At 44.4% G+C, this 27,699-nt stretch overlaps 1 protein-coding gene across 3 annotated transcripts in view; it reads right to left on the reverse strand.

Moving 5' to 3' along the window:
* The window catches only part of PARP14 (poly(ADP-ribose) polymerase family member 14), a 55,681-nt gene extending 32,281 nt beyond the window's left edge, over positions 1-23,400 (reverse strand). Inside the window, exons 1-6 of one of the 3 annotated variants that reach the window (XM_047790805.1) lie at positions 23,158-23,398; positions 17,205-17,329; positions 16,392-16,425; positions 10,929-11,171; positions 7,202-7,438; positions 1,376-3,603 (exon numbers count right to left, since the gene is read on the reverse strand). In XM_047790805.1, coding sequence (XP_047646761.1) covers positions 1,376-3,603; positions 7,202-7,438; positions 10,929-11,171; positions 16,392-16,425; positions 17,205-17,329; positions 23,158-23,344 — 3,054 coding nt within the window. In that variant the 5' untranslated portion in view covers positions 23,345-23,398. Of the gene's footprint in view, positions 1-1,375; positions 3,604-7,201; positions 7,439-10,928; positions 11,175-16,391; positions 16,426-17,204; positions 17,330-23,157 lie in introns of all 3 variants that reach the window. The other 2 variants (XM_047790796.1, XM_047790813.1) reach the window with 2 other exon arrangements.
* Between the last annotated feature and the right edge of the window lie 4,299 nt (positions 23,401-27,699).

The following is a 27,699-nucleotide window of genomic DNA, read 5'->3' on the forward strand; positions in this document are numbered from 1 at the left end:
GAGTAATGACAAGCAGGTACTGTGGCTTCAGAAGCCAAACACCTATGGGAGTGAAGGGCATGGAAGGAGTCTTACTGTTCAGTGTTCGAGGTGGATGAGGGTGGGAACTCATTCCAATTACTGAGCCTTTGCCAAAAGAGGTTTCTGTTTATTTGTTTGGTTTTTTAAATGAGCAACACAGTTATTTTTAGTATTTTGGAAGAGAGCAATGCACATTCCAATCCTGGTTCTATCATTTGTTAGCTACAGGACTTGGGCAAATAACTTAACCCCTCTAAACCTCATCCCTTCATCTGTGAAATGAGAAAAATAATGATCCTGGAACCTGCCTCACGGCATTAAATGAGAAAACACATGCCAAGCACTTGGTACAGTGCCTGGCACATAGTAAATAGCCAGTGTTTGCTATTATTCTTGTAATTATTATTTAAGCTTACTGTAAGTAGGAATCTAGGTGTTTTTTTTATAATCTCTTTCCACATTTTAAACTAAAACAAAAACTCTTTTAAACAAAGTAATGACATGAACAATAAGGAGAATGACTCACAGGATGGAAGAAAATACTGCAAATCATACATATGCTAAGGGACCTGCATGTAGAATATATAAAGAACTCTTAACAGCTCAGTAATAAAAAGATAACTCAATTTAAAAGTGGGCAAAAGATGTGAATAAACGTTTCTCTGAAGAAGATACGGCAGAGGCCTTTCCTAGGAACACCTGCCCCAGCACTGCCCACAATCCCCCAACTGAGGAAGCAACAGCTGGCACAGCAGGGGGCTTCCAGGGCTGTTCTGATTAGTTGGAGCCCATGTGGGCAAGGTAGCTAGATACATTTTTAAAAATCATGTCACCCCCTGGTAGCCTTGCAAGCATTGTCCCTACATATCACCCAGACCTTTGCCAGGCCCACTTTCTACCTTCCTACCCGCATTTTCTTACTGATGTTGGGTGTTGATGGTGCCTCCGACTCAGCACCCCCTGGTCCAAGTCCACTGATATAATTCCAGTCCTCTGTCCCGAGCTTGTGCTCTAATTTTTCTGCATCTGCTATCAGTACACGTGACAGAAAATTAATCTTAGATTTGCCAACATATGACAGGCATGAAGGCACTGAAGAAGCATAGAGAGCCTTGCAAATGGAAGGTATTACTATGGACTTTCATATTTCCTGGAAACATGATCAGCTCGCACCGACCACTGGCCAGTCTCTGTTAATGATGCCCTGGTGAAGCAGCCCAGTTTTCTAAGGAAACCTGTTTTGAGGCAGGAAGGGAGAGTGTGGGACTCTCCCCTTGATCCTAATCTCCCTTTGGCCACAGCCTAACTGGAGTCCCAACACCTTGGCGGGTGTTGCAGAAACAAGGGCACTCACCGCAGCATTCTGCACATCTCCTTTCACCAACAGGATCCTCAGCCCCTCCGGGGAGAGCAGACTTGGTTCGTTTTCATGATCTTTTCTCAAATCAGACTGGACCGCTGTTGGTAAACTGAGCCGGGAAGCGGTATCAGGTAGGGTGTCTCTAAGTATAGTTTTTGCACTTTCAGCAACACTCTTCATGGTCCTCTCATCTCCATCCACAATGTAAATCTCTTTCAAGGTGCATCCATCCTGGTTATTTTGGAACCTTTCCTTGGCTGCCAGAACAGTGGACTCCACATACTGGGGAGAGGGGAAGCCAAGGGCTCTGGAAGGGAAGGCTATGGATTGGTACTTATGTTTCACAGCCAACTGGAGACTTTCTTTCACAGCGATCTTTAACTGACATGTGCTTTTCTGAGCCTCATTTCTCTTCCATGGGGGCACTACTGCGTGGATCACATGGGGCTTTCCTGCTTTCGAGATGACGGCACAGCCAGGTGAGACCTTGCCCCTTTCTCTCTTCATTATCTGGTAAAATTCTTCTTGGTACTCCAGGCCGGCAGCTTTTAAAAGAGCATCATTCAGGCCCTCACTGAGCTTGAGGTCTTCACTGGTCATATTCACCACCACTTCAACTGGAAACTGGCTCAAGTCGCCTTGCTGCACAATCAGCGAGACTCCAGGGGCCAAATTTGTCCGAAAGAAGCACCTCTGCTCACCCATGCTGCCTCCCTCCTTTTCTTCATCCTTCTGTAGCTCAATAACACAACCAAATAACCTTTTGACCTCACTTTTATAATACCGTGATTTATCCTGGAAGAACTGGCGGGCTCCTGGCTTATCAATCTGGAGACTTTTAACACAGACTGAATCCCAGGCTTGCATGACAATGTTCTTTGCCTCCAGGACTTCGGTCTTTGGGCCAGTTAGTAAGATACCTTTTTGCTTGTCCTCGGGATTGAAAACTACCTGCACATTTATCTTCTTGATCTTTTGCAAGAATGACTTTTCTGTCCTTAAAAAATCAATAACCAAGAAAGGCTTTACTTCAATCAGTTTCTCTATTTTTGTGTGTTTTTCCACAAAGGCAAAAAGCAAGTCATAGATCTCTTTTACTTCGTTCACACAGCCTGCGATGATGACCTGGGTTGTGGTTTCTGAAGTTACCTCATGGATTGCTACAGTCTTTAAGGAGGAATTGTGCTTCTTCTGCAAATTTCGAGTTAGTCCTTTCCATTTCTTGCTGTTAAGAACTTCTCTGTCCTCCACGTCGATGCACCTATAATGTAAGGCACTGACCATTTGCTTTTCAGCTTCTAAGAGGACTTTAGAAGAGGAGCCAGTTATGAGAACAGTTGTGCCCTCCAGCTCATAAACTGCAAGAATGTTCTGTGCTATAAAAAGAGACTTAGAGAATTCTGCACAGTCAACCTGTTGCAGAAACTGGAAAATCTCAGGGGGAAACTGAATGTTTTTCTGAGCCATGGTGTACACTTTTTCCTGGATTTCACACTTTGCTTTGTACACATCTGCACGGAGTCCTTTGAAGCACATGTGCTGAGAGGCTTCATCATAAAACATCTCCACCTCCGGGCACTCCCTGTGGAGATGCTTCTGTATGCCGCTGTGCAAGAGAAGTGAGTACCTTGCTGGAGAAATGGCCAGTTTTTGCTTCAGACTTTGTTCTTCTTTCTTAATTTTTTGAATGGTGCTTTCTATTAAATTCTTGATCTGTGGCTCAATGTTCTGTACATCCTCTGATTTCCCTGCTAAAGTTAAAATCCATGTGAGTTCATTGAGCTCAATCAAAATCCTATCATCTCCTACATTGTCTTTTATGGTGTCCCACACTACTGGGTCCACTTTCAATGGGGTCACTGTATATTTAGACCTAATGGAAGAGAATACTGCAGAAGCATCTTCCTGCCAGGACTTGATTTTCAGTCTTCCTTGATCGACCAAGGTGGCTGCAGGTCTGATGATCACTTCACCACTGGGCTGACACCATGTTAGTTCACAGTGACAGCGTCTCGCTTCATCATTTATCTCCTCAATCAGGTGACTCTCTTTCTGCAAGAACTTCCATAAGGAAAGATCCAATGCTTCTCTGAATGGTGCTGGAAGCTTGATCAGAGGCTTCTCCTGGCCATACAAGGCTGTGCCCAAAGAGGTGTAGTACGGGAACACAGAGAGTGGCATATTATTGAAGTCAAGTTTCTTGGTCATGATGGTGTCTAACACTTCAAAGAAAGAAATAAAATAAAGTAACCCCCGTGAAATATGTTTGAGATGAAAAAACAAGCAAACATACAGAAATAGACCCCCCCGCATAGAGAAAACAAATTTATGGTTACCAAAGGGGGAAAAGGAGGATAAATTAGGAGTTGGGGTTAAGAGATACACATCACTACATTGAAAATAGATAACCAACATGGATCTACTGGATCTATTAATATAATGTTATAATATAACATTATATTAATATTATATTTATTATATTTATAACATAAGATTATAATTTTATTATTATATTATATTATTTATAATAATTATTGTTATTAGTAATAACTATGTTATTTTGTAATAATCTATGAGGGAAAATAATCTGAAAAAAGTTGATACATAGGCATGTATAACTGAATCACTTTGCTGCACACCTGAAACCAACACAACATTGTAAATCAGCTATACTCCAATTTAAAAAAAAAAAAGAAAACAACTTCCCTATTTTAGAGAAAAAAATGTTTGCAGAACTTCGATGTTACAACATGCTATTAAGAAGCATGCTACTCCCAGAAAGTTCAAATATAAATTGAAATGTATTAGCACTGCATAGGTATCTCTTGTTTCATGGCATAATTGGTTTCCAGCCGAGAACACTCTATGCTGAAATTCTGTTAAGTAAACTCTATTTGCTGTTTTTCTGATAACACTGATATAATCACCACCAGGTTAAGAAACAGCGAGGCATTTGGTCACAAGCACAGGGATGATTTTGCTCCAGTGTGAAGAATATTTTTGTGCTCAGAGCCAAAGCTCATCTAGGAAATCATGCTATTTGTTTCATCTTGTACAGTCACACAATTTTAGATTTCACAGATGACTTAGATTCCATGAATACGTCTCAGGGGAAGAACATAATAATAATGATCATAGTTTACCACGTGTCAGACAAGATTCTAAGCGGTTTACATATGTGTAGCCCTTACAACAATGCTTTGCGGTAGCAGCACTATTATTTTCATCCCGATTTACAAATGAGAAAACTGAAGCTAGGAAAGGTTAGATAACTCAAATAGGGTCCCCAAAACTGTAAATGTCTTCTGAGCTAAGAGTCAAACCAGTGTCTGTCTAACCCCAAAGCCCATGGTCTAGCCCCTCTACCAGGGCTTCCAAACCAAGACCACCCTCACCGTCCTCAGAGACCCAGCCCCAGAGACTCTGATTCATTAAGTCTTGTACCTCCCTCATAGCTGATCTAATCCTTATCCTGCCACTTTTACTGGGACAGTCTGGGGGGGGGGCTACTGTCCTCCCCAAAGCCCTTCATCACTTTGTGTTAGTTATTAGACAGATACAAGGGGTCTAAGCAGGAAGGGAATTAGAATAAACTATATAATAAATCAGATTAAAGTAGTGTCTTGCAAAAAGATGCTAAAAATAACTTTACCTTGTACATGATTGCTTCTAGGCCTGGAGCCAGTCCTGACAAAAAGAACTTGGCCTTCAGAAGCCCAGACACGTGGCTTCAACTTCCCACCATGGCCTGGAACAGGCTCTGAGCCTGGGCAGTCCCACTGAGTACAGCCATATGCCAAGCACTCTTCAGGTACAATTTCACTTGATCCTCAGAACATTCCTCTGAGGGAAGTGGTAATATGAGCCCCATTTTACGGATAGAAAACAGAGGCCCTGGTGGGTTAAAGTCACTTCCCCAAGATCACAAAGCTAGCAAGCATCAAAGCCAGGATTTGAACTCAGGTCTGTCTGACCCAAGAACCATCGCACAGTCACTTTAACGGGGCTTAAGTCCTCCATCCTGTTTCCTCCTCAGTTAAAAAAAGTAGCTGTATAATCATGCAGGGTCTTATGAGGATTCAGTGAGAAACTGTAGCAGAAAACACAACAAAAGATCTCATGTACAACAGGCATTCAGAGTTCCCTTCCTTCAGATTGTGTGACTCAGATTGTGTGAAGTTGAATCAAATAATTTCAGAGTAAAGCATCTAACTTATTCCTCTCAAATGATCTCTATAGAAATATGGTAAGTAAATTGTTTTTAATACAGTTTTGTCAACCATTTGCCTCATTATTCATGACTCATTTTAAGTGGTAAAATATCCTACAAGAAAAATTAATGTTATAGATGTACAAGAGATGGGAAAAGTGGAGAAATGAAGAACATAGATTATGGGGCCAGACGACCGAGGTTGAAATCCTGGCTCTGTCACTGACTAACTGTGTAACTCTGGTCAACTTTGACCTCTCTGTGCCTCTGTTTCTTCATTTGTAAATAGAGATTACAATAATAGCAAGGCCCGTCAAACAGTGTCTGTGAATGTACTTGGTGGCACTCTGCTAGAATGCAAATTTAAGTCATAATCATTAGAAGGCACAGCCAGGGACAAAGGGGAAATCAGTGTATCTCAGACCATGGGGAACAGGGAATGGGTCCATTTAGAGGAGGAGCTGTGGTCCACACAGTCACGTGGTGCCAAGAGGTCAGGACAAAGAGCAACCTTTGAGAGTGCCACATGTTCACAGGTGTGGCTCTAGCATAAAATAAGCCTGAATCATATCTTCCTATTATTATTTGTACACACGCAACACAGACATTCTGAGGACACACCCAACTGGCCGATACCCTCAAGATGTGCGAAAGCCCGAAAGCCCCGTAGCTGTCAACTCCTGCCATGAGCTGGGAGGCTAACTCCTCCAGCAGTCAGCCTTATGTTGCTCTCTCCCTGGGCCCAAGGCCAGGCTGAGAGAGATTTAAAGCATATATAACAGAAGCTCCTCTTTTGTCCCTTTGCCCAAGGAACGCTAGGTCTTTCTATTTTAATCCAAACTGTACCTTCATTGCAATATCCCCAACTTATAAAGATGAAGGGTGCTTCCTCCAAGTACCCACATGAAAGAGTTTATCTTAAGTGGGCGACAGACCACATGATCCTGTCTCATGCACCTTCAGTTAATCCCAAGCACAATGTTCCTTCCCTCCGTAAGAAGTCTGGCTCCCTAATTCCTCCTCAGCCTTGACCCCTGAGCATCAGTGGAATCTCCTAGCTGACCTCGCACATGCCTCAGTGAGCTGGCAATCTATGCAGACGGAACCCTCAGAAGTGTTTCCCTACGAATTCAGCTGGATGTGGTTTTTCACAGGGTCACTGCAAAGAACAATCCAGCAGGCATTCACTGATCGTGTGAAACCACCCCTATTAATTTCTGAATGATGACACTGACAGGTGAAAAGGGAAGTAAAGATAGGAACTGTGTGTGTTTCTGAGTATTTCCTTACCGAAACTTGTTGAAATTAACGTGTGAATCTCTACCAAGGGCATAACTAAAAACACAGATCACCCCTTTTTAAATATGGCATCACAAAGGCTCTATCTTTCAAAAACTTGATATTGCTTCCCTAAAGTGTGCATGATCCATTCAACATCAAACATCAATTATAAAGAATTACTTATTGGATTTTGAATAAAATATATGAATAAAAATAAAATATATAGGAATTCAGCTGATGTGTTTGAAGTCATCTTCATTGTTGAGATCTGCTAAAATGCTTTAGATTACACCAGGTAAGTTTTCCAAAATCAGGCTAACAGACCTTACCTTCTCTGTCGAAAAATTCAATCAGAGCTGAACTCTCTTCAGGAAAACATTTGATACTGGCAACTCTTCCCCCTCCATTCCGAGGATTTTCAAACAAACATTTCAAGTCATCGTGATCAACACCAGGTGGCAGGTTTTCAACTAGGACTGTTTTTGTCACTTCCAGAAGTCTTGCAGAAAGCTGAAGTCCTTTCACTGAATGGTGCTTGGCACAATCATCAACAAATTTCCTGGCATCTACAAACCATAATCGATCAAAAATTATGATTCTCTCTTTATACTATACAGAAGAAACTGAATATTAATTGAGATGAGGTGAGGCTAAGCTCTTTCTGCCCGTCTTTCTTTCTTTCTCTTTCTCAGCTGCACCCTTGGCATGAGGAAGTTCCTTGGTCAAACTTGTGCCACAGCAGTGATTCCAGCCATAGCAGTGACAACGCCAGATCCTTAACCCACCAAGCCACATGGAAACTCCCACTCAATTTTTAAATGCAAGATTTTAATTCCCACATGAGAATCTACACACCTAAAGCCTCCAGTCTCCAACAACAATGTACATAGGAATGTACAATTCCTGGATTGTACAATGTACAATTCTCTGGATTGCTGACACTGAGTTGGGTCCGTGCCTCTAGTCACAGCCGTCTCCACCCCTTCTTAGACATCACTGCCTGAGTGCTCTCTACAATACAACTCTCACTTCTCTCACTCCCCAGCTCCCCATTACCTACCTGCAGGCTCACTATTAACTTCTGCTTAGCTTGGCTGTTGGACTCCAAACTCATTTATTTCCTACCATTCATGTTATTTTCCATATTTCCATAAAAAATAGTCATTATTTTGAAAACTCCATTCTCCTTTGCCTTTGTATGTGCAATTTCCTGTGCCTAAAGTACCCTTCTCCAATTTTTTAATCCTGTTCCTATTCCTCCTTCAGGACTCAGCCCAACTATCGCTTTTGTGTGTGTGTGTGTCTCTTTGTCATTTCTGAGGCCACTTCCACGGCATATGGAGGTTCGCAGGCTAGGGGTTGAATCGGAGCCATAGCTGCGGGCCTGCGCCAGAGCCACAGCAACATGGGATCAGAGCCACGTCTGTAACCTACGCCACAACTCACGGCAACACCGGATCCTTAACCCACTGAGCAAGGCCAAGGAACAAACCCGCAACCTCCTGGTTCCTAGTCGGATTCGTTAACCACTGAGCCACGATGGGAACTCCCAACTATCGCTTTTAAGTTAATAAATATTAATGGTGGGCCCATGATGTGCCAGGCACTGGAGAGAGAGAGATGAATATAATGGGGGTCCTTGAAAGTTCACCATCCAGGAGGGAAGAAGTCCTGAAAGCAAACAAATGGTCTATTTGGGGATCAAATGAGGTAGGAAGACTAATACTAGGAGTCAGCCAAGGATTCCCGAGTACGTAGTCACTGATCTGAGTGTCGGAGGATGAAGAAGAGTTTACCAGGTAGATAAGAGGAGGAAACATTTCAGGCAGAGGGACCAGCAGGGGCGTATAACAACACAGCCTATCTGAGATCTGATAGCCTGGTACCACTGGAGTATACACTTCACAGAAAACCAAACAAACTTGTTTGGGTCTCCTTTCCTCCCACGCCCCGTAGCCAGCCGTTCAAAGCTGAGGAAGCAGCTTCTCCTTTTTTTTTTTTTGCCTTTTCTTGAGCTGCTCCCACAGCATATGGAGGTTCCCAGGTAGGGGTCTAATTGGAGTTGTTGCTGTTGGCCTACACCACAGCCACAGCCATGCGGGATCTGAGCTGCGTCTGCGACCTACACCACAGCTCACAGCAATGCCGGATCCTTAACCCACTTAGCAAGGCCAGGGATTAAACCTGCAACCTCATGGTTCCTAGTTGGATTCATTAACCACTAAGCCACTACAGGAACTCTGCAGCTTCTCCTCTTGCATCTTCATTATTCATTGCCTATGGGTCTCCTTCCTGCTCCACATTAGTTCCTCAAGAGTTGGAACCAAGGCTGATTCATCTCTGTGCCTACAGTACCTCCATAAGAGCCTAGCACATCTCAGGTATTCAAGATTTTTGATCAATGAGTTGACTTAGTTTTACCTTTATAAGAAATAATCATAAATTTGAAATAAGAATAGCTCCCTTGGGAGTTCCCGTCATGGCGCAGTGGTTAGCGAATCCGACTAGGAACCATGAGGTTGCAGGTTAGATCCCTGGCCTTGCTCAGTGGGTTAAGGATCCGGCGTTGCCATGAGCTGTGGTGTAGGTTGCAGATGCGGCTCGGATCCCGCGTTGCTGTGGCTCTGGCATAGGCTGGCAGCTACAGCTCCGATTCGACCCCTAGCCTTGGAACCTCCATATGCCGAGGGGGCGGCCCAAGAAATGGCAAAAAAAAAAAAAAAAAAAAAGACACACATACAGAAAAGAATAGCTCCCTTGATGGAGTCCTTACCATGTCTCAGGCCTATGGTAAGGGCTTTTCATAAACTATCTCATTTGATCCTCGCAGAAACGGTTATTAGTCTTCTCATTTTATAGATGAGGAAAGTAAAGCACCCAGAGGGTAGTACCTTGGCCAACTGCAGGTACTTAGTTAAATGGAGGAGCTGGGATCTGACTTTATGACCTGTGCTCTCAGTCAACCACTCCACTGCCTTGGCCTTGGAACAGTAAGGGCTGGGAATTGGAAAATGTCCTTGTCTTCCAGAGATGGCTCTTCCAATCTCAAAAACTGTTCACAGACTCCTCACACAGCCCTTAAAGAGGACTCATTTTCTTCCTTTTCTTTTTTTTTTTTTTTTAACAGCTACACCTGTGGCATATGGAAGTTCCCAGACTAGGGATCAAATCAGAGCTGCAGTTACCAGCCTACGCCATAGTCACAGTAACACGGGATCTGAGCCATGTCTGCGACCTACACCACAGCTCATGGCAACGCTATAGAGTGTTTGCTGTTATTATTATTATCACCCTCCAGTAAGTCCAGTTTAATAGCACAGATCAATATTTACTCCTCCCAGTGAGATAACACATGGAAAAACACTGACCTTCTGCTTGGAGTATAACCACCTGAGACTTTAGATTTCTACATGGGTGTGCTATTTTTGTCTTTTTGTCTCTCTCCATCTTTCTTGTTTTTAAAAAATATTTTTCTTTTATGATCTTTTTGTTCCTTTTTCTTACCTTATTGCACTGGATAGAACTTTTTGTGTGTGTGTCTTTTTGTCTTTTTTTTTAGGGCCACACCCGTGGCATATGGAGGTTCCCAGGCTACGGGTCTAATCAGAGCTGTAGCTGCCAGCCTACGCCACAGCCATACCCACACAGGATCGATCCCTGTGTCTGCAGCCTACACCACAGCTCACGGCAACGCCGGATCCTTGACCTTCTGAGCGAGACCAGGGATCAAACCCACAACCTCATGGTTCCTATTCAGATTCGTTTCCGCTGCACCACGACGGGAACTCCTCTCTCCGTCTTTCTCTCTCTGTTTCTGTCTCTGTCTCTCTGTCTCTCTCTCTCTCACACACACACCTTATACAATAAAATTTGATTTATTAAACATACCGGAATTTGGCTTCAAAACAATAGGAAAGCATCTATATTAACCTGGAGTCCTCTCTTACTAGCTACGAGAAAGAGCCAAGCTTTCAGAGACATTCCAATAGCTGCGTATCCCAAATCCCAAAGTGTAGTGCTAAGAAGGCTGCCAAACGGAGGCTCACTTGATCTTACCGATATGTTTTTGAAAGGTAACCACAGCAACATTAAAATCCCGTACTATTTCCACTTGAAAGTCATCCTTAGTCAGGCCGCTTACGTTCTCCACTAACATGATGAACATCGTATCGTTCACGTTTGCCTTGAGATTTTCAAATGCAACCAAAGAGGAACTATTTTCACATTCTTTGGGGCTGTCTTCCATTTTTTCTGATCTTTTACTGAGAGAGAGATGTTCATCAAGATCTTCTGACACATCTGCTTTTAGGGAGACAAAAAGGGTACAAGATGTTATATTTATCTACCATGGTCTTAGCAAAGTAAATTATCATAAGGTAATACACTGCCCTCTTCCCTTCCTGATCTCTTGGTTAACCCAAATAAAAATAGATTTGGAAGTTTCCATTGTGGCTCAGTGGTAACAAGCGGGACTAGTAGCCCCGAGGATGCGGGTTTGATCCCTGGCCTCGTTCAGTGGGTTAAGGATCCAGCATTGCTGTGAGCTGTGGTGAAGTTTGCAGATGTGGCTCGGATCCGGTGTTGCTGCGGCTGTGGTGTAGGCCAGCAGCTGTAGCTCTGATTTGACCCCTAGCCTGGGAACTTCCATATGTCACAGATGTGGCCCTGAAAAGAAAACAAAAAAGAAAAGAAAAATATCTTAGAAGACTTTGCTTCATTTAATTAAAAAATTTTAAAATACCATTTGTCTATTATTATTATGATGATGCTGATAATGATTATGTTCCTTTTTTGAGGCGGGGGGGCAAGCCCAGGGCATGCAGAAGTTCCCAGGCTAAGAACTGAACCTACACCACAGCAGTGACCCAAGCCACAACAGTGACAATATCAGATCCTTAACCACTAGGTCACCAGGGAACTCCTTGTTCAATTTTATTACACTATTTTCTGCCTTGTTTCTCTAAAAAATTTGCCTTATTTTTGATAGCACTTGACATATATTTCTATCATAGCACAATACTACAGACATTGAACCAAGTTTCTCTAAAGCAAGGGACATATTTATTCATCTTTGTATTGCTGGCGCATGGTATACAGTTGTAGATAAGTATATGTGTGCTGAATTGGAGATTTATTGCTTAGGCCAAACATGAGCATCATCTAACACATTATGCTCTGAAAAGCAATAATTTCTCATCAGTGAAGACAAAAAAGGATACTTACAGAGAATGACGAAGGATACTTACAATGAAGAGAAAAAAGGATACTTACAGCGAATACACATGGAAGATAAAATGGCCTGGAGAATTATGTGTACCCCTCAGACTCACTGAATAGCAACCACTCCAGCCATACTGTTCCTCTTTATCTCTGTCTATAAGTGAGTTACGTATACAGCTGACTCTTGAACAACACGGGGGTTAGGAGGGCCAACTCCCTGCACAAATATCTGAGTATAACTTTTGACTCCTCAAAAACCTAACTACTAAGAGCCTATTGTTGACCAGAAGCCTTACTGAAAACAGTTGATTAACCCACATTTTGTATGTTACGTGTACATCACCATGCATTTTATGCATTCATGACTTACCTACCTTTTTCTTAATTTGTTCACTATTTCCAGGCTACACGGCTCATCTGTGAGTTTTTTTTTCAAATTGTCACAAAAACTTCCTAAAAATTTTCAAATAGATTTATTGAAAAAAATCTACAAATAAGTGGACCCACACAGTTCAAACCCACATTGTTCGAGTCAGCTATCTCCAGAAGGTCCGTCTCACTCTAGGCTTGTCTAATGAAGCACGGAGTACGTTATAATCTTTAGACGTTCTGTGAACAAGTATTCACCTGGAGCCCTTATTATGTTCAAGGCACTGGATGTGTACAGAGGGGTACATATAAAAAACATTACATAAGGAACTTAACAGATTTTCTAGTAGAAGCATCAAAAAAAATGAGAGGGAATTGATATTTGTAAATGTTCATTATGGCAGAGTAAATGCTACGTGCTCAACAAATCCATTTTGTTTTCTTCCTTGGGCAACATTTCCTAGACTTCCTATAGTTTAGTTCCTACAGCAGAGCTCATGTGAACATGAGTAGAAATTGTGAATTCCACTCCCAGACCTGGCCAATCAAATCTCCCTTCTCCCTTGCAGTGACCTTGGAGGCCACATATCAAAGATGATGGTGTCAAAAAGATGGAAAGAGCCTGGATTCCTGAATGACTCTGTAAAACAGTCTAGACTCTCTCCACCACCCTGGCTACTGACTCCATGGGACTATGATTAGGGGGGAGGGGTTGTTTGTTACAGCAATTTGAGCACCCTGACAAATACTCCTGTTACGTGCTGGATGTTGCACTGCACACACACTCATGCCAAATAAAAAATTGCTTAAGGCTTTGACAACAACATGAATTAGCATTCAGTGAGATAGGTATGACAAACCAGAAGGACCAGCAGGCTGGGGGTGAGCTATATGAGTTCAAGCCCTGACTTTACCCTCTTTAGCCATGTGACCTTTGCCAGGTCTCTTAATTATAAAATTAGAGTATTGGAATGAGTGACTGGAAAGAGCATTTTCAGGAATATAGTTTTATAATTTCAATAAGGAATGACTATTAGAAGCTTCATCACAAGAGAGGTTTGGTTAACTGCCAAATAAAGAACATCAACAATCAAGTCAGGAATCCAAGAAAGAGAGATAAAGGAGTTGGGCTGTCTTGGAAAAGCTTCAGAGAAAAGGAGGAAGCTGAGTAGATCTCGAAGGCTATCCAGAATTCAGGTAGAGAAAAGTGGGGTAGAGGTGTTATTAGCAACAGAAGTACAGACAGAGTGCCAGGACCACACCAAAACTATTTAGGAAATGGTGATTTGACAGGTGAAGCTCAAAGAACACCTGTGCAGAGGTGGAAGAAACGAGGCCAGAGATGTTGGCTTCATCCAACATGTGGTCTGTACCTTATCTTGTACTTGGCATAGAAGTTTTCTGTGCAAAGAGTGACAGGACAGTCAGCAATGGTACACATACTGGTCAGATTTAAGGAGAAGATGCAGAGAGCCCAAGCAGGGTGTTCCTGCCACACTGGATGTAATGAGATAATAATGAGGGCCTAGGGTGAGAAAGGGATGGATAAGGAAAACATTCAGAAATTGTTAAGTCTTTGGGACAACATATGTGAAAGATGGAAGAAAAGAGTGAACTGAAATTTCTAGCAGAGGATGGGCAGGCTGTTTGTGTACTTCAAGAGAAATGAGGAAGCCAGAAGAGGAAGCTGGTTTGGGGAGGAGCGTGACATGGGTGGCTTCAGACATGTTGACTCCAACACGTTGTCCAACAGGAAGGTCAGACACAAGGTGTGGAATTTAGAAGAGAATCCAGGTTCGACATGCAGACTTGGAAAAGCCAGACTGTGCAGGGAGAATCTGCATAAATGACCAGTATGTCTCTGCTCTTGCCTTTTTCTTTCCTTCCAACTTCTGCTTTCTACCCTTCTCAGCTTAGCCTAGAACAGGCCACTGGCTAAGTGCTCACATCCCCTGATGTTGGTATGTGCCTTGACTGACCTTCCCCTGCTCTGTCAACTGTTTGTTCAACTTGAACCTCTGGTTTTCAGACATGCCTAGGGCATCCATGGTGCAGCATCCTCTACTCTCATCCCTGAAATTGGGAACCTATTAGGGAACTATCCACCATCTTCATTGTTCTTAGTTCTGAAAACTCTCTACACCATTCCAATTAATTTCAAGAGTCCTAGCCTTAGGATCCTTGTCATGATTCAGTGTGGAGCAACCATGCAACAAAGGACCTCCTCTTCCATCTCTTAAAGGGGCCAACTTAAGTATCTTGTTGAAGACTACCAAACTTCCTGGCTGGTGACTACCATTAGAGTCGAGCTCCAGTTAAAACATGTTCGTACCTGGGCCTAAAATCTCCAGGACAATGAAAAGTTCATGGGTGATGTGAGGCTGGATGGCTCTCCCTGAGATTACACGTGGGGTTTCAAGCAAATCTGAAATAGTGCTAACAAATCAGTTAAGACAGAGTTAGGGCGCAATCTATGAAACTAGAAGAAACACAGACTGGCTTAAGTTCCAGATGTGGGAAATGGTGCAGATATAAATGTACTACAAATATAAAATCACTTCCTGGTCCAAAATGGAGCCTGTGGGTACAGCACAAGTACAGTAAGGCATCTTCCAAGAAATAGATAAGGGCTTAGGCGGTCACAGTGAACAATGGAGTTGGGTGGGACAGTCTCATATCTGAAAAACAGAAAGCAGAACTTCCTAGAGAAGTCTCTAGAAAGAGACTAACATAATTTTTGTCTAGAGAGACAAACAAAAATTCCTGTCTTGTAAGAATCATGAGCTTCTTGGAGTTCCTGTCATGGCTCAGTGGTTAACAAATCCGACTAGAAACCGTGAGGTGGTGGGTTTGGTCCCTGGCCTGGCTCAGTGGGTTAAGGATCCCCTGTTGCCGTGAGCTGTGGTGTAGGTTGCAGACGCGGCTCGGATCCCGTGTTGCTGTGGCTCTGGCGTAGGCTGGTGGCTACAGCTCGGATTCGACCCCTAGCCTGGGAACCTCCATATGCTGCAGGAGCAGCCCTTGGAAAGGCAAAAAGACAAAAAAAAAAAAAAAGAATCATGAGCTTCTTAAGAAAACCTAGTTTCTACAGTGTAACAGTACATTTCATGTTAGGTAAAAATAATCTATACATCCCTCTCTAGTCATTTTGCCAAGTACTGACAATTCTCCTCCTAGTAGCATTTTCATAAAGAGAAAACTGCAAAAACCTACACATGTACTGAAAACAATTTCAATTTTAGAGGACAATATTTCAGCATTTTGGGGGAATTCATTTTCCCTAAGATTTGGATACATGTATCACTTTTTCTCTCTCTTGCTTGGTCATTCAGCCCAGTCCATCATTACCTGCCCTTTATAATAGCATGTTTAGCCAGGAAAACTAGTGGCTTCTTTGGTAAAAATCAGGTGGCAAGACAGCCCAACACCCAGACACGAGTCAGGTAGCAGAATCCATAACAGCTTTTAGGTTGCTAGTTGTTTCCTACGGCAGATGGGAGGAGAAGAACTGCTGCTGGTCTGGAGGGCTACACCCACATCCTGCATCCAGTGCTCAGAAAGCAGCGTTAACTGACTTAGCCACACACAGCAACTACTGTCACATCATTTCCTTTGTTCTCAACAGTTGGTTAGACACAGGAAGATTCCAAAGGTCAGTTCATCCACTTCCCAGGTACCTCTGTATCCTGCCATCAATTGCAAGGTATCTCCCAGTACCACACACAGAGAGAGCTGGTCCCATCCTTCTGACCTGAGACCTTAGAGCTCCAGAGGCAGCCCTTGCACAGATGGCCAAGAAGATGAAGATGATGCAGCCCAAAGCATCTCTCAGCGGAGCCAACCCTGCCTTGTGATTCAGGAAGAGAGGGATGACCTCCACAATGCAAAGCCTTTAACAAAAGCAAAACTATCCAGTGAATGAGAAGTTACCTGATTCTTTGGCACGTTCTTTGGTCTTGGATCCCTGAAACCCAAACAATAAGGTAGCATTAATAAACTACTAATAATTTCTTTATATTAGGAAAGTGTCCCTGGGACCAGCCTGGAGATGTAGGGCCCACAAAAATGATAACTAAAAGTTCAGGCAATGATGCTGTTGAATGCACCTCACATGTCATGACATGTCCACTTACTCAGCATACAAATCACTGGTAAGAATAAGTGACACATAACAGAAACCCCAAAGGAACACCAAGTGTCTGGGGTAAGACCTAAATCAGAGAGACGGTTTTGTTCGTGTTCTTTTCCCCGTTTAACATTTATGGAGTGGGCCATGTGCTTTACTGTCTCATTTAACCCTCACAACAATCCAACAATCCAAAGAGGTGAATACGCTCACTATCCCACTGTACAATTGAAGAAATACTACATGCAGTATGGGTCGCTGGCCCCACAAACCCATGCGAACATGAAACCAGTATAGCAAGTTCCAGATTATTAAGCACCCAGGACCAAGAGACCCAAGATTTGACAACTCAAACCACCCTTATGGTAACCCCGCAGTCCTGAATTTTCCAAAAATGTCTAAAATCAAACAAAAAGTGGTTCTCGCCACCCCCTCCCCCCCCATGATTCCTCCTCCCCTACCACCACTCCTCTCACTCCCTGCATGCCTGAAGGTTGCTTTTCTTACTCCGATCTGAGTCACGCTCCTCATTCCACCATTATTTTCCTCCTCGTGGCTCTCACTCCACACACCTCCAGAGGACACCCCACTTCCCTTGCACTCCCTCGTTTACTTACATTTGTTGGAATTTTCCCCTCACGGCCTTCATTTGGGGCTGTGGGCAACTGGACAGATAATGTGAATCTTCCTACTCCTGGCCACACTAACTCGTGCTTCTCTCTCTCCAGAACTTGCTTCCGAACTGAAATTTAAAAAGAGCCATCAGTTAAACAATCTTTATACCGAAAATTATGATTTCCAGGATTCCCACCATGGCTCAGTGGTAAATGAATTTGACTAGCATCCTTGACAATGCAGGTTTGATCCCTGGCCTCGCTCAGTGGGTTAAGGATCCAGCGTTGCCGTGAGCTGAGGTGCAGGTCGCAGACATGGCTCGGATCCTGTGTTGCTGTGGCTGTTGTGTAGGCTGGCAGCTACAGCTCCGATTCGACCCCTAGCCTGGGAACCCCCATATGCCGAGGGTACAACCCTAAAAAGCAAAAAAAAAAAAAAGAAAGAAAAGAAAAGAAAATTATGATTTCCATAGGCTTCGTCATCATCAGTCAGGGGCCTTGTCAGTTTCTCAAGAGAGGGTGCATGTGGTAAAAACAGGGAAAGTTTAGCAAACAAGCATGAACCGAGCTATCTCTTTAAACTTATTATTTTTTTTTTTACTTCGAACATGTTCTTTAATAAGCCTTCCTTCCAAAGTGTCAGTATTATTGTCCATTAATAAGTAATTAATGAAGACTGTCTGATATGGGTATTATGTGGGTCAAAGAAACGTTATAACGAATTTTGTACAGTACCTGATATTCCCTAGGCACTTAGAAAGGCAGCAATATTTATCCCACAGTGAAGGGAAATAATTAAAGCATCCCTCCCGGTGAGTAGTGTGCTAGGACCTTGCATGGTAAAAGCCAGATTTTAGGAAGGTGACTAGGGTGACCATGAGCAGAATAGCAAGGATCCACATTAAACAGAGTAGGAAAGAAAGGATGGGAAAGAGTTTTCCAATAAGAAGAAGAAGAAGAAAGGAATTAACATATCAGACAGCTGGGCTGTAGTGGGGGAAAAAAAAGAAAAAAAAAAGAACAGTGGACATGAGTCCAAAGACTTGGATTCAAATTCCAACTCTGCCACAAACATGCTGAGTCACTGAGAAAATATCTTAGCTTCTCTTTTGTCTCAGTTTCCTCACTTGAAGCTGTTTCCGTGAATTAATTTTGCTAACACCCATAAGAGCTATTTATTTATTTATTTATTTATTGCTTTTTAGGGCCGCACCCACAGCATATGGAGGATCCCAGGGTAGGGGTCTAATCAGAGCTACAGCTGCCAGCCTACACCACAGCCACAGCCACGGTGGATAGAACCCACAACGTTATGGTTACTAGTCAGATTCATTTCTGCTGTGCCACAGTGGGAACTCCCAAGAGCTGTTTAAATGTAAGTTATAATTGGAAGAAGGAGCAGCCAGAGAGAGTTAAGGAAAAGCAGTATATCTGAGACCACGGAGAAAAGGGAGTGAGAGAGTTTAGAGGAGGCGGCCCGGTCAACATGGTCAGATCGTGCAAAGGCGACAGAGAACTTTGAGAATGCCCTGTGCTCACGGCTGTGGCTCTGCCATGATGTTGGGTTACCATGTTACATTCTGATACGATGGCCTGAAGAGGCCAAAGACAGAGGCAGAATCTTTCAGCAAGAGAGACTTGAATAGCTTTCCCACCTCAACCATCCATGACGAGGGTGAGGGAAGTGATGCCTTAACCGGATGTCACCTCAGAAGCATGCGTCAGAGACAATATGAGAAGGAATGCCAGACTCTAACCACTCCTTGTGAGCAGGGCAGATGTTTCTGCATGGAATCCTGATAGGCTGTCTCAAGCTAGAGTGAGGACTGAGGGCTGCAGCAGACCCCTGAACCCAGAGAGCAAGCTAAGTTGTGTAAGCCAAGCTCTAGAGCATGGGCCTCTGTGTTGCATTCCTTTTATTATTCCCTATACTTTGGCACAGTCCTATCCAGGCACCTAAATGTGCCAGACTGTTCTGAGATTGTGTGTAATATATATGGACACGACTATTTCAAGAGCAACGTAAGGAAGTGATCCGCAACAAGGAGAAGCTGAATCTGGGAGGAAAAAGAGCTGAAATGCTGACGTCTAACCACCCTTACCCACATGGACAGGCTTTCTTCTGCACCTGTCTCAGACATCCACATTTAACTTTATTGAAGGAGAAGATGTGTTCCCTTATCCCAAAGAAACTGCCAGTAATCAGAGCCAAATTATGACCAGAAGGATGATGGATGTACATTTATCTTAACTTTTCAGAAATTCAGCAAACTATGTGAAAGGGTACAGCTATACTAAAGTAGTACACTAATTTCTACAGAGAAGTGTGCTTTTGGCCTCGTTCTTACTATGTGAATGATAATCAAGTTGTGTTACTAAGAGCCAAGACATGGAAACAACCTAAATGCCCATCAACAGATGAGTGGATTAAGAGGACATGGTACATATATACAATGCTACCTGCCATAAAAAAAAAAATTTGAAATAATGCCATTTGCAGCAACATGGATGCTACCAGAGATTATCCTACTAAGTGAAGTCAGTCAGAAAGAGACAGGCAAATACCATAGCATATCACTTATATGTGGAATAAAAAATATGGCACAAATGAACCTATCTACAAACAGAAACAGACTCACAGACATAGAGAACAGACTTGTGGTTGCCAAGGGGGAGAGAGGAGGAGGGACTGGGATGGACTGGGAGTTTGGGGTTATTAGATGCAAACTATTACACTGAGAATGGATAAGCAATGAGGTCCTACTGTACAGCACAGGGGACTATATCCAGTCTCTTGGGATAGACCATGATGGAAGATAATATAAGAAAGGGAATGTGTATATATATGTGTGTGTGTCACTTTGCTGGACAGCAGAAATTGGCACAACAGTGTACATCAACAATTGAAAAAAAGAATCAAGTTGTGTTACACCATGGGCCGCCACCTGCTGGGGCCACCCCATGTTGTAGAGGGCAAAGGGCATCCCTATGGAACTCATGCCCCAGGGGCAGTGCCAGGACAGGTTGTTTATTGTTAGCAAACTCCTGACCACTGGTTTCAGAGAAAGCCATTCCTCTGATAGGAAACCGAAATTGAATGGGGACTTTCCACCCTCTAAGAACTCTGACCACCTAAGGTTTGCTTTGAACTAAGCTCTGAGCCTCTGTCCTGGAGGAACCACAAGAGTGGCATTAGAGCAGTCCAGGCCAGGAAGTGGGCTAGGAGATGGGTGGGAAGAAACCAGCAAGGAGACTGAAATCATTTCTGCTTTGAGGGTAAGAAAAGAATGGGGTTATCATCACACAAGCATATTTTTGCAGTGTGTATTTTTACGAGGATTGTGTTTTCCATCATTATGTCCCTTTCTGTCCATTTAGGGTTCTCAACAAACAACAGGGGGTCACACATTTTAGTTCGTCCGGGTCACCTGGGATGCTGGTTATACAGGCAGTTCCCACTCCTCTGCACTCAGGGGACCTGAATCTCTAGGACAGAGCTGGGAACACGCCTATTTAATCAGGGGTGATTCAGGTGCGGGGGGTCTGTGGCCCCAATGTGAGGGCTACTCTTGAGGATAACGGGATTCTAAAGAAAAGTGTCTCTAAGGAACAGGCCCATGGAGATGTTGACAGTCAGAATCAAAGGGGTAAAACCCTTTGAGGAAAAGTGAAATCCAGGGGAAATGTCTTACATTGCACAGAAGCCCTTCTGAGCATTCTTTGGTGAAATTATTCCTTAGAAAACTTTCTGCAGTTTGTTTTCACAAAGGCTTTGGGCCGGGCAGGTCTCCTGTCCCCTGCCCACTGTGCTTCCTGCCCACTTATCTATGCACCCCTCTCTCCTTTGGGTTTCACTCTTTCCTTTTGGCATCTCTGCCCTGGAGCATTCCAACGGCAGTTCCAGTGGCTTCATAAGCCTCCTTGTCTTCCCTCTGATCCCAGTGCTTCTCTAAACCAAGCAACAGGAAGGCAGGATTGGAGGTTGTCCACATCCTTGCCTTCCAGATTCCAAAGGAAAAAGTGTGTACTTGGGGAATAGCAGGTACGTGCCTCTCAGTGCAGACCTGGTGGGTGCCTTGAGCAAGGAGAAAACTGGAGGGCACTTGTCCTCCCACTTGCCTAACAGTAGCAGCAGGAGGAAGAGCAGCTTTTCAACTGCCTACAGGGAGGGAACATCCCCCCAGAGCTCAAAACTCCTAACTCTCCATCAACTCAGAATGTCACCCCCGCCCCCAGTCTGAGGACCACCCAGAAATCAAATCAAGATGTTCCAGCCAACTCTCGACAAAGCTACTGTTGTGGTGATCAACAGGACCTGCCTTTCCTCTCCAAGAAGCCTCTATATTTACACCCAGTGAGATTCTAGGTAGTGCCTCTCCCAAGTGACCCCAGGAACACTGGGACTCTCCCGGACCCATGGAGAAACCCCTACCTCCCCATCTAAAAAAAGTAGGAGAAGGCACAGGGGCTCTCCCTCTCCCTCAAGTGGAACGTCAACCTTTCCAGTAGAATCAGGTACCAAGTCCAGAATATGCATTTTCCACCCCCACACTGGCTTTCTTTGTTCAAAGCCTCACTTGCCCTCACTTGGCCACTGCATGACCCTTTTCAAAGGTCTGATGTCCATGGTCTCTCCCAATAGAAATCAATGTACTTATTTCCAACTAAATTGATCTCCCTAACGTGTATTTGGACATGGCCCTCCCCTGCCTACCTGTGCAGGAAAGTTCATACTCCTTAGCATGTCATATAAGGCCCTATTTCATCTCAACCAAACATTTTACTCATCTTAATTTCCACCTCACTTTTTTGTGTGTGTTTTGTCCTTTTAAGGCCGCACCCATGGCATATGGAGGTTCCCAGGCTAGGGGTCTAATCAGAGCTGTAGCTGCCAGCCTACACCACAGCCACAGCAATGCCGGATCAGAGCTGTGGCTGTGACCTACACCACAGCTCATGGCAACGCCAGATCCTTAACACTAAGCGAGGCCAGGGATCGAACCCACAACCTCACAGTTCCTAGTCGGATTTGTTTCCGCTGTGCCACGATGGGAACTCCCCACCTTACTTATTTAATTTTTAATTTTTTTTGTTGTTGTTGTTGTTGGCCATGCCTGTGGTATGTGGAAATCCCCAGACCAGGGACTGAACCTACATCATAGAAATGACAGCAGACAGTTAACCTGATGAGCCACCAGAGAACTCCACCCACCCCACTTCCTTTTATTCTTTTAAAGGTGGTTTAATAAGAGAAGACCGAAGACTTTTTTAAATACAAGGACCCCTTTATAATCGCATAAAATTTCCCAGACCCACACGTTTTTGTTTTTTTTTTTAGTGCTGGTCTCCAGACCTCACTCGTGCACAGCGAATAGATGGGGGCTCACTCCTCAAACCACAGTGCAAGGCGCTCTCCGCCCCCACCCCACCCCCGCTTTCCAGCCTCCAGCACTGCAGTTCCCATCGGAAGAGCCTGGCTCAATATCTCATCTCGCATATCAAGACCTGAATTCACTCTCAGGAGTCAGTTTAGATGTGACTCTCCCTGGAAACTTTCTCTTCCCTTCAAACTGTGTTCCCAGAAACCTCTGGAATTCCAGAACTGATGCTTTCATAGGAGGAAGTCCAAAATTGCAATGGCATTGCAACTCTGCCAATAACACACGAGGTAGCCTCGTAAAATAAGGCGGGTGCACCTGCTCTCAGGAGGCTCCTTTATGTCCTGGAGCTAAATGTTGATTTAACTCACCTGCGTGGTCCGTCGCCGCCTCCAAGAGCGCCTGGAAGCTCACCGCCCGCGACGCATGCACATTGTCCATTCTGCGCCCCCCGCGCCCCCGCTACGCTGCGGCCGGAACAGGCTGGATTCTCCCGCAGGCAGCGTGCCCCAGCCATAGGTCTCCCCTAGAAGGCGAGCCCACCTGTCCCCACTCACCCGCACCCTTGTCCCCCTCACCATCATTGGGGTAGAAGAGCACTAGGAAGCGGGATGGGCTCCCCGGTTCCTGGAGGACCTCACACTCCCCGCCTCCTGATTTCTTCGGGCTCTGGAAGTACAACTGCAACTTGGTGCTCAAGTTCTTCGGTGGGTCGGGGCCCCAGGACCCTTCAACCAGCAGCGGGAAGGAGCCAGGCTCAGACATTCTCACCTTCGCGGGTTCAACTGCGACTGCCGGTCCCTCCCCAACTCCCGGCAGTTAAGCCTCTTTCGCTTTCGTTTCCGGGAAAACTCCTCCTGCCCTTAAGTTTTCAGCTTTGGCTGTAAAGAGCCGCCCCGAGATTGGACTAGAGACCCCCCCCTCCCCAATTCTTCACCTTCATCTCTGGACCACACCAAAGGCTGGCATCGCCTTTGCAGCCTCCCTTTATTTCCGAACGGAGGGCCCTCGGCTCAGCGCACCATTTGCCATTCACCCACACCACAGCTGAAATCAGCAGCCCTGGGTCACTAGACCTGTGCACACACAAAGATAGCTTCATTTTGGCCACAGGCCAATTTACAAACTGATTCTTTAGAATGTTTGGGGCCCATTTGGGGACTTCTTTCAACAATTTATTAGCATATTTTTAACCTTACTTTCCTCCTTTTGCATTTTGTTCCCCGATCTGTGAATATGATATGCCTAGAAATGCTGGGGAAAACAGTACATTCACAACGATTTTTTAATGAAATATTTGCTAGGTGCATGCCTTCAGAATGGATTCAAAAGACAGACACAGTCTCTGCCCTCACTGGGCTCAAGAAGCTGTAGGACAGAGGAGTTAGAACACAGGAATAAGTGCTTTTGGAAGGAATATACAGGTGTTCCTGGAACAAGTTAGGAGGGGCTCTTAGGCCAGGTGTGGGGGCTTGGAGCGTTTATGGAGAGGCAAGTTGTAACCTGAAGCCTAAGGGTGGTTGGGGATAACCTTGGAGGGTTGGGAAGAAGGAGTTCCCTGTGACATGCACAGGATCCCTTGGACTGCTGTGTGGTAGCCAGAGCAGAGGAAGGAGGCCAGTCAGGTGGCTACTGTAGCATCTCAGGCAAAAAATGAGGGTAGCTAGGACCAGGGATCTGGCAAGGACTGTCTCCTGGGTACAGGGGATGAGGTATAGAAGTAGGTGATTTTGAATGACTGCTGATGGGTAAGTGTGAGAATTCTCTTCTGATGGATTGTCTTTTCTCTGTGAAGGAGGTGCTTCAGTCTCTTAGTCTCTGCCAGATTAGAGCTGCTTCTCCCTGCAGGGCTGGACCTCACCTGTTATCTCTTAGTCACAATGAAACTAAATTTCAGGAAGAGAACCAGAGATGGGCCAAAGAGAGTTTCCTGGGCTTGTATTTTGGTTCCTAATAGTGCTTAAGGGTACTAGCTAGGTATTTTCTCCTGCCTCCAGCTTTCTTCCTGCAGGTGGCGCTTATCATCAGTTCAAACCACCCTGGACCCCAGCAAGGGGAAGTGGAGAGAAGGCAGAAAGCCCAGTCAGAGTTCTCAGCCACACCCTGGAATTTCTCATCGGGGTGTTCTCACCCTTTAACTCCAAGCCACAACTAAGTCAGCACCTTCCCCTCCCCAGTTTGGAGGTCCAGAACTGAGCAAACAGTTTATTCTCGTCCTCACACCATCATTTTACAAAAAAGAACAATCAGAGTGAAACTGAAACTATGTAAGTTTTAGCTAGCCATTTCTGGATTTCTCTCCAGGATTTATTTAAGTATCAGCAATGTGCTTTGTCACACACATGGTCTGCTCATTATTCCTGGGTCGATTGGGAAGGAACTCTCAGAGGGTCAGGATGGCAGGTCTTGAAAGCCAAGGAAAAAAAGTTCTAGAAGGAGCAAATCTTAACCGTTGTTAGCCCCTGAAGTAGTTTGTCCTCTCTCCTTAATTGTTTTGACCCTTTTCACTTGTTGAACCTTCCCCCCTCCCACTGTGCTTATCCACTCTCAATTCTCTATCTCCAGTGGCCATCTGCCTACAGCAACTCATTTCTTTCCAAGGAAGCAAGCGTCCTCTCGGGCCTGGGAAAGGTGGCCATGTTGACATGGCTCTTCCACCCCCATAATAACCACTGATCTTTTGTTTTTGTTGTCTTTTTAGGGCCGCACCTGTGGCATATGGAGGTCCCCAGGCTCAGGGTAGAATCAGAGTTGTAGCTGCTGGCCTATGCCACAGCCATGGCAACGCCGGATCCAAACCCCATCTGCAGCCTACACCACAGCTCACAGCAATGCCCGATCCTTAACCCACTGAGCAAGGCCAGTGATCGAACCTGTGTCCTTGTGGATATTAGTCAGATTTGTTTCCGCTGAGCCATGACCGGAATTCCAGTCACCGCTCATCTTAACAGAACAACCTACATCTGCATTGGGGGCTGAACTTCTCTTTCTCTGCTTCATCCCAACTTCCCCTTTCAGCTTCTCTATGAACTTCTATAACCAGGTATCAGAGTCCTTTCAATTTCTATACAAACCAGCATCAGGTTCCCTATTTCTCCCATTGAAGTGTGTATATTGGAAAAGGGTGGCTTTTCCATCTGTGCTGAAGCAGCACATTGTGAGCCCCTCATGCTTCTGCCCCACTTTGCTCCTGAAACTCCTGGCCTGGTCCCCCCAAATGAGATATGACCTCAGAAGTGGGCATGCCACGCTTTCTCTTACCACCCCAAGTTCATGCAAAGTAATTCTAAATAATGGTGGTTAATAACGGGCTCACAAAAATTCTGAAAATGCAACAATCAGTTCTGGTGAGCCAGGGCTCCAGCACAAAACCACCCTCTTCTGCCATTAGAGGTGGCAGTTTCCAATGGAGCAGTCGATCCATGCCGCCCACTGCAACCCCTCCCCCACACAACTTAGTGCAGTCATTATACTAATATTCTCCTGGTCAAAGAGACCTTAAAGCTGATTGTGTCCTTTCATTCCGACAGCTGATTAGTCACCAAGACAGTCATGAATCTATTCATTACTTTTGAGAAACCCACCCTGGAAGAAATAAAAGTATAATGAAAATCAAAAAACAAGCACAAAGGGAGTTTAACAAGACAAAGTGTTATAATTAATAGAATGAACTTATAAGAAACTTAATATTACCTCCATTTTACTAAGAGGAAACTGAGGCACAAAAAGGTAAAATATCTTACCCCAGGGTCACACTGCTGGTTACAGGTCAAGCTGTAGAGCTCAGCATTACCCCAGCTTTGCACAGGCATGTTCTTCTCAGATCCCTTCTACCGGGTAATAAACCCACTCCCCAGCTGCAGGTCCTATGACTATGGGCAGATCACACCAGGAGCCCTCACTGGCCTTGCCTTTGCCTCAATTCTCCCACAAATGGTTTCCCCATGGTGGAGAATATTCTGGATTTTACTAGCTATGTGACCTTGAGCAAATTAACCAAAATCAATAAATCTTGGTTTTCTCATCTTTAAAAAAAGCTTATTTTTGTAGTTTCCACCGTGGCTCAGTGGTTAACGAATCTGACTAGGAACCATGAGGTTGCCGGATGGATCCCTGGCCTTGCTCGGTGGGTTAAGGATCTGGCGCTGCCGTGAGCTGTGGTGTAGGTCACAGACGTGGCTCGGATCTGGCGTTGCTGTGGCTGCGGCGTAGGCCAGTGACTACAGCTCCAATTACACCCCTAGCCTGGGAATCTCCATATGTAGTAGGTGTGGCCCTATGAAGACAAAAAATACAAAAAAAACACAAAACTTATTAAGCAACAGAGCCAGTAGACTCTAAGCCCCAAACTCCCAGCTGTGAGCTCGAGGCCTGACTCTCAACACAGCAGTGGACGCTGCCAATATATCTAAGTAAAAAAACTTTTTTTTTTGTCTTTTTGCTATTTCTTGGGCCGCTCCCGCGGCATATGGAGGTTCCCAGGCTAGGGGTCCAATTGGAGCTGTAGCTGCCAGCCTACGCCAGAGCCACAGCAACGCAGGATCCGAGCCGCGCCTGCAACCTACACCACAGCTCAGGGCAACACCGGATCATTAACCCACTGAGCAAGGGCAGGGACGGAACCCACAACCTCGTGGTTCCTAATCGGATTCGTTAACCACTGCGCCACGACGGGAACTCCCCAAAAAACTTATTTTTTAATACTTATTGTTTAAGTACTTATATAACAGTATTTGCCAGGAAAAGTTTTTTTTTTTTTTTTTTCCTTCAGGATTGTTTATGGTAAAAAGATAAATGCTACCTGACTTACATGTTTAAATTATGCTGTTATAGTTTGTGAGTTGGTGAGATGTCTGTTAGAAGTCTATAGACTTATTGATATTTTCAAAGAACTGTCAGACTTACTGATTTTTTCTCTAAGCTTTATTTTGATTACATTGATTTCTGCTTTAATCTCTATTATCGGCTTTGGCTTGTTTTGGTTTTAACTTGCTCTTATTTTTCTAGTTTCTTTAGGAGTTTATACCATTGACTAGAAACCTTTCTTTTCTTTCCTTTTTTTTTTTTGCCACACCGGGGGCAAGTGGAAGTTCCTGGTCCAGGGATCAAACCCACGCCAC

This window comes from Phacochoerus africanus, chromosome 1, assembly GCF_016906955.1.
Source record: "Phacochoerus africanus isolate WHEZ1 chromosome 1, ROS_Pafr_v1, whole genome shotgun sequence".
Classification (NCBI taxonomy): Eukaryota; Metazoa; Chordata; class Mammalia; order Artiodactyla; family Suidae; genus Phacochoerus; species Phacochoerus africanus.